The 13,209-nt window shown below is 34.7% G+C and overlaps 1 protein-coding gene across 2 annotated transcripts; it reads left to right on the plus strand.

The window, feature by feature from the left end:
- On the plus strand, positions 3,103 to 10,979 carry LOC109233043 (B3 domain-containing protein REM17-like). Of its 2 annotated transcripts, XM_019398787.1 has the most exons (10): positions 3,103 to 3,368; positions 4,107 to 4,404; positions 4,634 to 4,708; positions 5,095 to 5,225; positions 5,384 to 5,612; positions 7,170 to 7,244; positions 7,902 to 7,976; positions 8,229 to 8,359; positions 8,511 to 8,785; positions 10,687 to 10,979. In XM_019398787.1, the coding sequence occupies exons 1-10, from the start codon at positions 3,303 to 3,305 to the stop codon at positions 10,688 to 10,690; spliced, it is 1,359 nt and encodes a 452-aa protein (XP_019254332.1). In that variant the 5' UTR covers positions 3,103 to 3,302; the 3' UTR covers positions 10,691 to 10,979. The 2 variants fall into 2 exon arrangements, with proteins under 2 accessions (XP_019254332.1, XP_019254333.1); XM_019398788.1 differs by lacking the exon at positions 4,634 to 4,708.

Here is a 13,209-nt window from a genome sequence, read left to right on the forward strand (position 1 = left end):
TTTTGAGAAGCTAGATTATGTCCTACCTTAGGAGTGACATTTACGTTTTGCCAAAATAAATTCAACGTGATTTGTTTTTTGACTTGTAAAGTAAAATACAGTCAAGCATTTTAGTAAAAATGCAAAAAATTCATAGTCATTTCATAAATGAGCTCAATCTTATTCTACTTCTGTTTCAATCGCCCTTCTTTGATCACATGACATGCACATGTTTTTTCAAGATTTTAGTGGAATTCAATGATCATGTTGTTGTAATTTGACCCATTTTAACAGGCTTGTTACGCACTTACATATATTTTCATACTTTTCAAAAGGCAAATTCAGGATTTGAAATCAGGGGCGGCTCAATCACATGTGTGACCTAAAGCCAAAGTTTAATATGACGCTTAAATTTAAAAAAAATATTATAATATATATTTATATTTGAAGTCCATTCTTCTAGATTTTTGAGATGCAAAGTTGAATAATACATTTATAATCATTTTTTTTTCAAATAGTATCTTTTCAACTAATATAGCCAACCCATTTAATCTTTTTGATACATTATTGATCATCGCTAAGATTTTTCTATTTTATTTTGAAAAACTTCTTTTGCTGAGACAATTATTATAGAAACCGTCAACATTATTCTATAAGCAAAATAAGCATTTGGAAAAGAAAGTCTTTTTATTTGATTGGGTATATCGATTTGAGTAGTATCTTCTACTTGTACCATTTTCCTTGTCGAATCAATTTCACCTTAACTTTCCATACTACCCATTTTTAAGTAAGCTAAACAATTACTTTATTTACATAGCTAAAAAAATTCTTTCCTTCTATATGAGAAACTCTACTTTTGTACTAAAAGTACTAAATATTTTTTTTTAAAATACCTATAAATCATTATTCTAAAAAATGGGGCCTCCCAAATTTGGGGGCCTAAGGCACAAGCCTTACTAAGTACAACATTAGAGCCGCCACTGTCTGAAATTTATAGGATTTTACAATACTTAATAATAATTGAGTTCAACATTATATATTTATAGATATTTAGTAGTTTTTTAATACATATACAAAATTTGGACAAAACTGGGAAATTCACGTGAACCTATAGATTACAGGGTGGACTTTTATATGAAGATACTCCGTGTCATCTTGCATTTTGATTTGTATAGTACATTCTACCTTTTTTTCCGAAAAGTGCGAAGATTTCATCCTGTCTTTTCATAAATGAGCTCAACTTTGAATAACTTTATGAGAAAATGTTCTTTATTTATTCAGCTATTATCATTTCGATATAATCAAGGTTTTAAACTTTCTTGCTTTATACTTAAAAGTACTCCGAAGGAGTCTTTTTTTTTTTTAAAATTATAATTTTGATAAATGTTCCACTTTATATGATACTATTAAGTTTAGGAAATCAAATAACTTATTTTTTGTATTACAACAATTTAAATATATAATTTAATTGAGAATTATTCTTTTACTTTGGAGGACTTTCTGTCTAATTTCTATTTATGTAAATTTTATTTCTAAAAATATTAAAAAAAATATTGCGACTTTACAAGGTTTAACCTTTCTATTATGTGCTCTTTCATTCTCTTTAAAATGAACGTAGCAATTTTTCATGGCTTTCACTTTTTCATTACCGTCAAAAATTCTTTTAAAAGATAAAAGATAAGGTGATTAAACCTATAGTAAGTGATATTAGTGTCTAGCAAAATATATAGGTGGTCTGCCTATGTGTAAAACAATATAGTGATAGTTTAAATACTTTATACTGTATCCGTGTCAATCAAATTATTTATTACTATTCATTTTGCCCTTATTTATGCATAAGAATAGGAATAAAGATACCGGGGAGAAGGTGGGCGTGGCTCCCATTGATGACAAGATGCGGGAAGCGAGACTCAGACGGTTCGGACACGTACAAAAGAGAAGCCCAGATGCTCCAGTAAGGAGGTGTGGGCGGCTGGTTTTGGAGGGCACGAGAAGAGGTAGAGGACGACCTAAGAAGTATTGGAGAAAGGTGATCAGACAGGACATGGCGAGACTTCAAATTGCCGAGGACATGGCCCTTGATAGTAAGCTGTGGAGGTGTATTAAGGTTGTAGGTTAGGAGAGACTTGAGTCTTTCCTTACTTCGTCCCTTTGTGAGGCTAGTCTGGTAGGTTTTTTTCCCCCTAGTCAGCTAGTGGTAATGTTGTGTTTTACTACTGTTTTACTACTATTTCGTTTTTCATAGCGCCGGGTCTATACACTGTCTATCATTTCTCCTTTGCATCCACTTTTTCATTTTCATGATGTTATTTTTCCTATGTTTCTATTGGAGGTACTGATATTGTGTCTTTGTGTTTTCGTAGCCGAAGGTCTTTCGGAAACAGCCTCCCTACTTCTTCGGGGTAGGGGTAAGTTCTGCGTACACACTATCCTCCCCAGACCCCAGTAGTAGGATTTTACTGGGTCGTTGTTGTTATTGTTGTTGTTGTTATATGTGGCACTCTATTCTTTTTAGTTTGTTCCAAAAAAAAATCATTTTACTTTTTATATTTAGAAAAAATTCTTCTAACTTTTGATGAGGTGGTTTTTAGCCACAAATGTGTAACTCTTGTTTTAGACGATACAACAACAACAACATACTTAGTATAATCCCACATAGTGCGGACAGCGGATTTGGGAGAGAATGTGTAGGCAGACCTTATTCCTACCTTGTGAAGTTGTGAAATAAAGACAATGTTTCCAATAAGCCCTCGCTTCAGAAAAGTATAAGCACAACATTAATAGAAAGAAAAAAAAGCAAGAAACAACAATAAGGAGCCTTGGAAAAGATGCGTTAATAACAACAAGATAATAGGATGGTCGAAATGAAAGAAATAACAACTAGTAATAGAAACCTAATACCAATAAAATATGAGAGTATGTACTAATACTATTGGTGTGAACAAGGAGAACACTATGTTACTTAATCTTCTACCTTAATCCTCGACCTCCACACTTTTTTATCAAAAATTAAAAAACTTCCGATTTATTTATTTCTTAAATTTCAATGATGCCACATAAATTAGGGCAATGGGAGTACAAGAATTGCTATAGTTGAGACAAAATTGTAAATGATCTTTAGCTTTACTGTGCGAATACTGAGAATAGCACATCAACTTAATACTTAAATGTTTTAGTTCATAGTACTACTTGTTTACAGAGTCCCCTAACATGAAAAGACCCCTCTACAACTCTATTGTTTCTCCTAAATTCTTTCTTTTTGCATGTAATGGAAAACAAATAGAGCACTTTTTCTCTACAATAACTACCTTTCCTTGGACGCCATGAAAATCCCTCCAAAGAAACCTCACTTTTTCAAACCAATTATGCCAGGTTTCAAGAATGGCCTTGTGAGTACTTCTCAATTTTTCATCTTTAATTTGTCTGCATGTGTGATATAAAGGTTGTGTGTGTGTGTGGTTTGGGGGGGGGGGGGGGGGGAAGGTGACAGTTTATCATAGAAGAAGCTGAACATCAAAACCATAATCTAAAATGAATCTTCTTTAATTGATTAGTTGGGTAGATAAAGTATTGTCACAGTAGAAGGTACCAAAGTTTAAACTTTACGAGACCAACCTTTTAGGTTCTTAGTACTGAGCTCACATCACCTAAATCAGAAGCTAATACCTCTTCGTTTCAATTTATATGATAGTACTTTAATTTAGCACCCGGTATAAGAAAGAAAGACAGACTTTTGAAATTTGTGGTCTAAAACAAACCATAAATATTTGTGTAGCTTGAAATGGGATAGACTAAAAAGAATATAAATTGAGACAGATGGAGTATTTGCTAGATATTTTAGTAAATTTTCACATGTATATATACTTTGTGTCAAAAATGTTAGGTTCGGTTGAACCCAATCAAATGCATGCCCCATTGCCATTGCACTTTTGAATTTATGAGTCTAGAGTATTTAATATTTGTTGTAATATTTTACTAAATTCTTACATGTATATTTGGATGTTCCGTAAAAAATGATGGGTTCAGTTGAACTCGTCAATTCAGCCTCTGGATTGCACTTCCCAAATAAGGATGTCAGTCATTCCGGGACAAGGTTGTTCTAATTTTACATATTTGTTATATTGCAGAAAATTCCTTTAGGATTCTTGAAGTATCTCAAGGATCACGACCATATTGAACATGCAATACTGAGAAGGGGTAGTAAGAAGTGGCTGGTGAAGGTGAACGGCCGACGTCTAGAAGAAGGTTGGGAAAAGTTTGCAGAGGAGCATGATTTGCAATTGGGAGATATGTTGGTGTTCGGACATGAAGGAGATATGGAGTTCGAAGTTTCCGTATTTCATTCTAATCAATGTGATAGGGAATATGAAGAAGAACAAAAAGTCCACAATGTTGAAGAGACTTCCAAGAAATTTGAATTCAAAGGTGAACTTCTTTAAGGCACATTTGTGATCCTGGTTACTTATTAAACATATACTGGATGCATAAACAGAATGATGTTTGAAGACTAGAATAAGTGAAGAAAACATAATTTAATTGGTTTAATTAGTTTCCTGTAGAAAAGAAATAGAGCGACTACAATACTCAATCCCTTGTTACTTCAATAATGTTCTTCGGTTTCAGTTTTGATACTGTTGTTTCCTTTAAAAACTAGATTTGAGGGGAAATGCATCTCTTCGGCTGGAAGGAAAGACGACTAACTTGCACGCTAAAAGCATTTCCACTGAAGGTCTGAATTTCAAGAGCAAATCTTGTTGCTGTATCTTTGTCATAGGATTAAGACCTTAATGTTTAAGATTTTAACATCTCCTAAAGCTAATCCTCCTATCTTTTCTACTATAGTTAACCTTCATCCATCAGTAGCTCTGTTTTGGTAAGTAGTCTCAATTAATTTTAGGTGAGACTCACAAGATAGTACAAGAGAATTTGAAATTAGTTGATTAATCAAATTTGTAGACTTAAAAGTAATTGTATTGTACAAAAAATGCACATATAGTAGGAAAGTTAGCCGTTCAGACAGGTTCTATCAGGTTGAAGTATTGATATGTTCTTTTGTTCGTGATGTAGTTTTCAAATCTTTGACATGAAATTTTGTGTAACTAACAAATTCTACAGAAAAACCAAATCCCAACATCATGTCATCGCTCAAGGTTTTCCCCAATGTAGAAGCGACTAAGGACGTGCCTCTGGGTCGCCCTCATTTAATTACTACTGTCAAGCCCTCTTGTATTTCAAAGTGTTTGATGGTAAGTGCAAATCTATATTCTACTTTAATTGTAACACTTGAAAAAAGGAAAAAAAGATGAACTCATTTTGTTATCAGAAATATTTTTTCCTTAATAATTCGAAAGTGTGAAGTATAAATATGAACTATATACGTGCAACTGGTTATAAACTGTTTCAGCATGTTCCGAAACTGTTTGCATGCGAAAACGGCCTCAGCAACAGGAAATGTACAATAGTGATAAGAGATGAGCAAAGGTCATGGGAATTTAGGCTGTATTCCTGTGGAGGCAGCACTTTCATTGGAGGTGAATGGCGTAAATTTTGCGCTGCTAATTTCTTAAAGGAAGGAGATCATATAATGTTTGAGATATTTTCCAAGGGAGAGAAACCTATATTGAAATTTTGCGGTAAATTTCACATCTTAGCCCTTTTCTTATATTTCATCCGCTTTTCCACTATTTATCTACTTCTTATAAATCAAGATTACAATGAAATGACATTCTGTTTATAAGGATCCTGTCTAGTTATTAAAGCTTCTGTTTGTAACTGTTGCTATGCCATAGTTTCTCTGTAACTGATTTATAAGTTGTATGCTATAGTAGATGGACACCTGTTCCATCATAAATATCTGAATCTGATACTGTTTTATGTGAACTGGATGGACTATCAAGCCATCAATAATAATCTGATACTGTAAAACTAGACTGGATTGGACGCTGGCCATCCTCAGTCACCTGATATTGCTTTCATGCTATCGCAAATGTGTAGGAAATCTACATAGTACTTGTATCTATGCATCTCATATGGTCTTAGGCATCCTTAACTCATGAGTTAACTTTTGAAATTGAGTTAAGCTCGATGTCCATTTCTTATCATGGTATAAGTGCCATGCCCATCTCTATGGGCCCTCATGAAATTGAGTTGGCAGGCATGGGCGTGCGGGAGTGTTAGTAGTCCCACATCGTTTGTGGGATAAGCAATGAGACTCTTTATATGATCTTGGGCAATCCTCACCGTATGAGCTAGAGTTAGGCCCAAAGTCCATTTCTTATCGATATATATCATGCACAATCAATTGAGCTGTAATATATATCACCACATTCATAGAGTATATGATACATATATCTGAAACTAAAAACTAGTACTCATAAAGTCTCCATGTATACACTCATCTCCTAATGTACATTTCACGCAAAATTTAATCATACATATATAGCTATCTGGTACGCTTATCTTTAGGGAAACCTCTTTTTGAGATCTGCACTTACCTTGCATCCAGCTAAGTGTACAGCTTCTCAACTATTTTCGTCTCCAACCTTAATTGAACACCTCCAATCTTAGTAGAAAATAGTAGCTTCTCTACTGGTTTCAAAATACTAGCTAGACACGAGTTTTGTTAGTGAAAAATAGCGTATTCCTTAAACAGACCACACCATGTTTGTCCATTTATTGGTAGTGTATCTTTTATGTTTTCTCAAGTTTTTATGAAGTCCTTCAAATGCCCAATTCCATCAACTGATATTAACATGTCGAGCTCGTCTTTGGTAGGTTTTTATTTAAAAGAGTCTTGAATCTAATAATTTTTTAAGAATCTTTGAAAGTAAAGCTTTTCCCGTTTCTTGAGAGTAACAATTACTGCGAAATGCTCTTGAGTTCGTCGAAGGCCTTTTTGAGCTACTTATAGCTCTTCAAAAAGTTCCTTCTCCAGTTTTTTATTTCGCTTATTCAAGCACTTTACCGAGTAGTATACCGTGAGATACGTCATCCTCTAAAAAAAAAAGCTCTATATATGTTTCTGAGAGTTGAATTAGCTGTTCCGAGATACTATTCATCTCTCCTTTCCACCTCAATTTATTTTCTTTCTGTATTGTGACAATACCAGTTCTTTTCTACTTTATTGGTTTTCGATTCATCTTCTCTTTCGATTTAACATTGTTGATTATTTCTGTCGATTTAAAAACTAGATCTGAGAGGAGAAGCGTCACTCCAGCCCGAAGGAAAGAAGACTAATTTGGATTCTGAAAGAGTTTCCACTCAAGGTCTGTACTTCAAGAAATCCTTGTTGTATCTAATACATTTTTTTCCTTTTCATTTCTAATGCCAAGGCTAAATGTCTAATGGTAAATAAAAAACTTCTGTTGAATGTGTGGTAGTAGAGCAGAGCTAATAAGGACTTGTTTGAGGTTTCCCAAAGATCCGATACTCTACTGGTATTACATGATGGAAAATATTGTGCTAAGGAATGCTGTATATAGTTGATTAACCAACATCAAACCCAGGGATATCCCACAAGTGGGGTCTGGGGAGGTAGAGAGGTTGTTTCCGAAAGACCCTCGGCTCGAGAGGAAGAGAGAGATATATACAAACAGTACTTGTACAAAGAAGAACTTCTGGAAAAGATATCTCGATGCAGCAATATGGAATCGAGGCTTCAATATAGTTGATTAACCAAATTGAGGAAATTATATGACTTTTTCCACATATAATAATCATTTGCAATTTAGCAAAACCATGATCACATAATGCAAAGAACCTGCAAATAGATGATTAATCAACGTAATGGCTCGAAAAGTAGCTTTAATATGCAAAAGATCTGCATAAAGTAGGAAAGATAGAAAGCTCCCGAGATAATGTTCTTGTGGTTTTAAATCATCTTCATCTTCTGATCTGACACTGTTGTTTCTTTTTAAAACTAGATTTGAGGGGAAATGCATCTCTCCAGCCGGAAGGAAAAAAGGCTAATTTGCACACTAAAAGAGTTTCCTCTGAAGGTCTGAATTTCAAGAGCATATCCTTAGCTTGTTGCTGTATCTTTGTCTCATATTTAACTTCTATTCCTTTTTCTGAAGTGTAATTTGTCATATTTAACTTCATGAAGAACAAAGGTGGGTTGGATATGTAATTTGTCAAACAACAACTACGGATCGATTCCTAGTAAATTGGGACCGACTATATGACTTTTCAGTGTCTATGCCACATAGTTTAAATCATTCAAGAAACTTAATTTATTGATGATGTAACAGAAAAGCCGAGCCCCAGCATCAAGTTGCCAAACAAGGCTTCTGCCGATGCAAAAGCTGCCGCTCACCATCCTTTTGGCCATTCTAAATTTGTATGCACTATTAGACCATATTGCCTTACATATGGTTTCTTGGTAAGTCTCAAAACTCATTAATTTCACCCTAACTTTTCAAGAATCATCAGTCCAAAGGAAGCATGTGCCCCATTGTTCTTACTTTTATCTTAGTTAACTGAAAATATGAAGAATAGTAACTGTGTGTGTAACTGATTATACCCCATGTCAGAACGTTCCTAAACATTTCGCATGCGCAAATGGTCTCAAGCCCAACAAGAAGTGCATTCTGATCATAAGAGATGAAAGGCAAGGATCGTGGACTTTAAGGCTAAGTGTTTGCAAAACTCAAGTCTATATTGGAGATGGATTACGTAAATTTATTGCTGATAATTGCTTAAAGGAGGGAGATCGTATTATGTTTGAGGTTGTTACTAGTGGAGAGACACCAATATGGAAATTTCAGGTTGTTACTAGTGGGAAAGACTCCAATGAGGAAGTATCAAGGCAAGTTTTCTCATCTAGTATGAAAATCGTTGTTCTTTTTAAGTGAATTCTCTGAGAAATACTAAACTAGCATAAACGCCCAATGCTAGGATGTTTTGTGCATTATTTCATTAAAAAGATTGTGTAATGGTCAATTGAACTAGTGGACTGACAGTGTTAAACTTCAGAAACATATATAGAACGAAAAGTGTGTCAACTGTTCTTTCTGCACTCACTTTTCATGTGAATATATATCGACGTGTTTGTTTCACACTCCAAAACTAGTAATCCTTGAAGCAGCAAAACTTAGTGTTTTTATATCAATTAGGAGATACTTATAAGTTTGAACTCATCAACAACGGCAAAATACCTATAGCCTATGTCCATTATGAGTATTTCTTCATGACCATCCTATTTTGGTATATGTTGTTTTTCTTCTTTTGTCTATTAGTATACTGGAGATGTTTTGGAACCAAGAATTTTTTCACTGAGAATTTTGAAAATGTATGAGCTACACGAAATCTTGTTGTTGGTTAATTATATTTTGACTTGATCAAAATTTACTTGTCCGTGTTAGCTGACACTGACTGGTGAGAGAGTAATTAATCGAAGGGAGTTCGGGATGTAATTTTATGTAACTCGCCTATATCTGATATGAAAGTTCATTCAACTTTGAGTGAAAAAAGATAGAAGGAATTCCAGATAAATTTTATGTTCCCTTTGTTTCATGACCATCCCGTGTTAGTATATGTTGTTTTTCTTCTTTGTCTATTAGAATATTGTAGATGTTTTGGAACCAAGAATTTTCATTGAGAATTTTGAAAATGTATGTAACTTCCCTTGTGGTCTGGCCCAATCGACCCTTGTGGTCCGTCCCCTTCCCCAGACTCCGCGCATAGTGAGAGCTTATTAGTGCACCGGGCTGCCCTTTTTGTATGTAACTTTATAAGCTACACGAAATCTTGTTGTTGGTTAATTTTGACTTGATCAAATTTTACTTGTCCATGTTAGCTGACACTGACCGGTGAGAGAGTAATTGAAGGGAGTTCGGGACGTAATCTTGTAAAACTCCTATATTTGATACGAAAGTTCCTTCAACTTTGAGTGAAAAAAGATTGAAGGAGCTCTAGACATTTTCTCTCCATCTCTCCTTTCTGTTCCCTACATGTTAGAAACTTTTGTTGATATCTAAGTATTTAGATTGTGAAAGGACTAGTTTATTTTCGTAAAAATTGCATGGGGCGCCCAATTTGGTCGCCCCCATTTAACCTATACCCATTTTTTTAAAAACTTTTAACTTGTACCCACTTTTTAAATAACGTCAGCTCCCTTTCTCCTCCTCCTTCTCCTCCTTCATTTTCTTCTTCTGCTGCTGCTGCTATTTTCTATCTAGTCTACTAGTCTAATACCCTAGAAAAAGATGATCTACTCCTGGATGATGAACTTCAGGTTTGTATATTAATGTCATCGTTCCATTGAAAAGAAAAGGAACTGAGAACTGGGCCATAACAATTGCAGTAAAAGAATCCAGGTAAAAATTACGTCAAAAGAGTGTCATTTGGGGTAGTAAACATACAATGAACTAAATAACTTCAGCTCTATAGCTGAAGTTTCCCAGTTACAAAGACAAAAACTTCAGCTCTAGAGCTGAAGTTTTCCGGTTACAAAACAAAAACTTCGCCAGTTATAAAATAAAAACTCGCCAGTTACAAAACAAAAACTTCAGCTCTTCGCCAGTTATAAAATAAAAACTTCAGTTCTAGAGCTATGTGTCAAATTTCCTAACAATTGATTTATGATGAAACTTTCCATATAAAAGATCTACCAGCTTAGACTTCTATGATTTTATAATGGTTTTATACCATCAAGTCCCGAAATTTCGATTAATAATTGAGGGTATGTTTGTTTTGGAAAAAATGTAGGTAAATATTCTGGGAAGGGTGCCAAGAATCACAGAAGCCATTGACAATAATAATGAAGCAGTTGATGATGGGCCAGAAAACGAGCGCCGAAGCAAGTGAAAATGTAGTGTTGTTGTACATGTTGCTAAATCTAAGAAACCCTACGTTTTGTATGATCTGTTCTACTTAATTAAGTATTGAAAATATGCTTTCATATATGATTAGCAATTAGAGGAAGTGCACAGTTAGCCACTAATTAAAGCTGTATTTACTCTTTCACGACGTTTAGAAAATAATGTCCTAATGTTTACTTATTTCGCTTAATGTCCAGAAGTTAAGGATATTTCAGAAACTGAATTTGATTCTCGTTTAATCCCCACAAAACAAACTCAAGTAAGGAATACAGCTTCCAAATAGCAGCATAAACACATCACAATAGCTAATTTGATTCAATTTTCATGAAATCAACAAAGCCCAGGTGGTCGTCTTCTCCAAAATCGGCTTTGCAAATTATCGACAAACCCTAGCAAATTAGACCACAAATGGTCCAAATCTGTAGAAGCAACTCACAAAGTTGTTTCCCAACAAATATTGAAATAAGCAGGAAAATCTTGCAACAAAAATTCGAAGTCGCTGGAGAAGTGGTCTGCAGCATCGAGGAAGTGTTCTGCAACGTCGAGGAAGTGGTTTGCCTTTCGGTTTAGGAAGTAGGATGAAGTTGGGGAAGAACTTGCTGCATGGGGAAGAGAAGTAACGAGAGGAGTTTGCGAAATTTTGATCGTAAGAAAGGGTTTTGAAATTTTGATAGAGGGTTTGGGAAGGAAAAGAGATAGAAGAAAGGTGACAACACTGTCTTGTCTTTTCATATTAATTTTAATAGAGTAGTATCTACTTTTGCTCAGCATTAAAAATGCTGGATAAAAACTAAACATCACTTTAAAAAGTGACTACCCACACCATTTCTACTAGATTAAGCTAGCCTTTGGGTTCCTGCCTATTGTAATTCGGCCCTTGAAATCACTAAATAGTTATGACCATCGGCCTGTAATTTCCCTTAGCAACGTGCTTTCTACTATGATCAATAATTTTAACATTGAGATCAATAATTTTAATACGGAGCAAAAATTTATGTGAATGATTAGGACTCCCTTCGTCGCATTTTAATTGTCTCTTTAGCTCAAGAAAATTATCCCAAAGTAATTGTCACTCTAGGAATTCAAGACTAAATTTTTGTTAATTATTTTTGATTATGCCACTTAATTTTAAAGAAATAGTAGTTCTTTTTAATATTGCTCGATTCTCAAAAAATATTTAATAGGGATAACTTACTAAACTATATCTTGTACTTGTATTTATTATTTTCTTAATAACCATGAAAAATGCTAAAGCAACAATTAAGGTGGGACGAAGGGAGTAATATCTTAAGAAATATTAAATCCTAAACCAAGAATTTCAACGAATGCAATAGTAAAATTTTAGAGGTTGGACCCATGACCCATCCAATCTAAATTTTGTATATCCGACACAAATTAAAGTTAAGCACCCCCATTAGTTCTAAGTCTTTCTTTATGTCACGACACAAAATCCATTAAGGGTCGTGATAGCGTCGGACACCACTATCAGGCAAGCCAACACCAAATAACTAGTAATTTCTCGTATTAATATTTTTGAAATCATCTCCTTTAACATTTAAACAATAAACTTCACTCAATCAATAACGATATATTTACAAAATTTAACTACTGAATAATCCCATAATAACTCCAGATCCGGTGTCACAAGTGCATGAGCAATTTCTAGAAAAAACAAGATGTAATACAATAACTGTCCGGAATACAAGTAGACAGAAGGGAAAATACAATACAGTACTCTGAAGGAGACTCTGCCGGCTGCGGGTCTTCTTGAGAGGTGCAACTCACCTAAGTCCCCGTATCGAACATGCCGTTGCGCCTGACTAGGCCACTAGTCATACAGGTGCCTGTGCAACAAAAATGCACAGCAAGTATAGTATGAGTACAAAAACAACGTGTACCGGGTAAGTATTCCGTCTCACTCGAAGAAGTAGTGACGAGAGGTCTACTCCGACGCTTACTAGTGGTCCAATAATATCGGATAGAGTAAAAGAGGGAATAAACATGAAACAGAGTAAATATGTGAAACAAACAAGTATAAAATACGTGATTCAATTCCCCTCTTTATAATTTAACTCACGCTCTCAACTAGCAAGTTCCCTCCGTAACCGGAGCATATATATAGATATAGTGGATTTCATTAAGGAAGTAGTCATAATTCAAATCAGGAAAAAATTCCTCAGATTTCACTGGCCAAATATCACGCACGTGTCCATGAGGATAGTATATGTATATATATATATATATATATATATATATATATATATGAAATGCCGAGGCGTACGGGCCGATCCAACATAAAAGTAAACTGCGCACTGCCAGATAGACGAATGGCGCGAACCATACATGCATCTATTAACCTGCCGAGGCGATCGACCCGCTCCCATGAGAGTAGTAAAAAGTAATACTCCGC

This window comes from Nicotiana attenuata, chromosome 10, assembly GCF_001879085.1.
Source record: "Nicotiana attenuata strain UT chromosome 10, NIATTr2, whole genome shotgun sequence".
NCBI lineage: Eukaryota > Viridiplantae > Streptophyta > Magnoliopsida > Solanales > Solanaceae > Nicotiana > Nicotiana attenuata.

Excerpts from the sequence above, each read along its gene's own strand:
- LOC109233043 (XM_019398787.1), top strand. The coding sequence starts at position 3,303 with ATGAAAATCCCTCCAAAGAAACCTCACTTTTTCAAACCAATTATGCCA. Across the intron at positions 4,709-5,094 it reads TAAAAGCATTTCCACTGAAG|AAAAACCAAATCCCAACATC; the intron begins GTCTGAATTTCA and ends CAAATTCTACAG. Across the intron at positions 5,226-5,383 it reads GTATTTCAAAGTGTTTGATG|CATGTTCCGAAACTGTTTGC; the intron begins GTAAGTGCAAAT and ends AAACTGTTTCAG.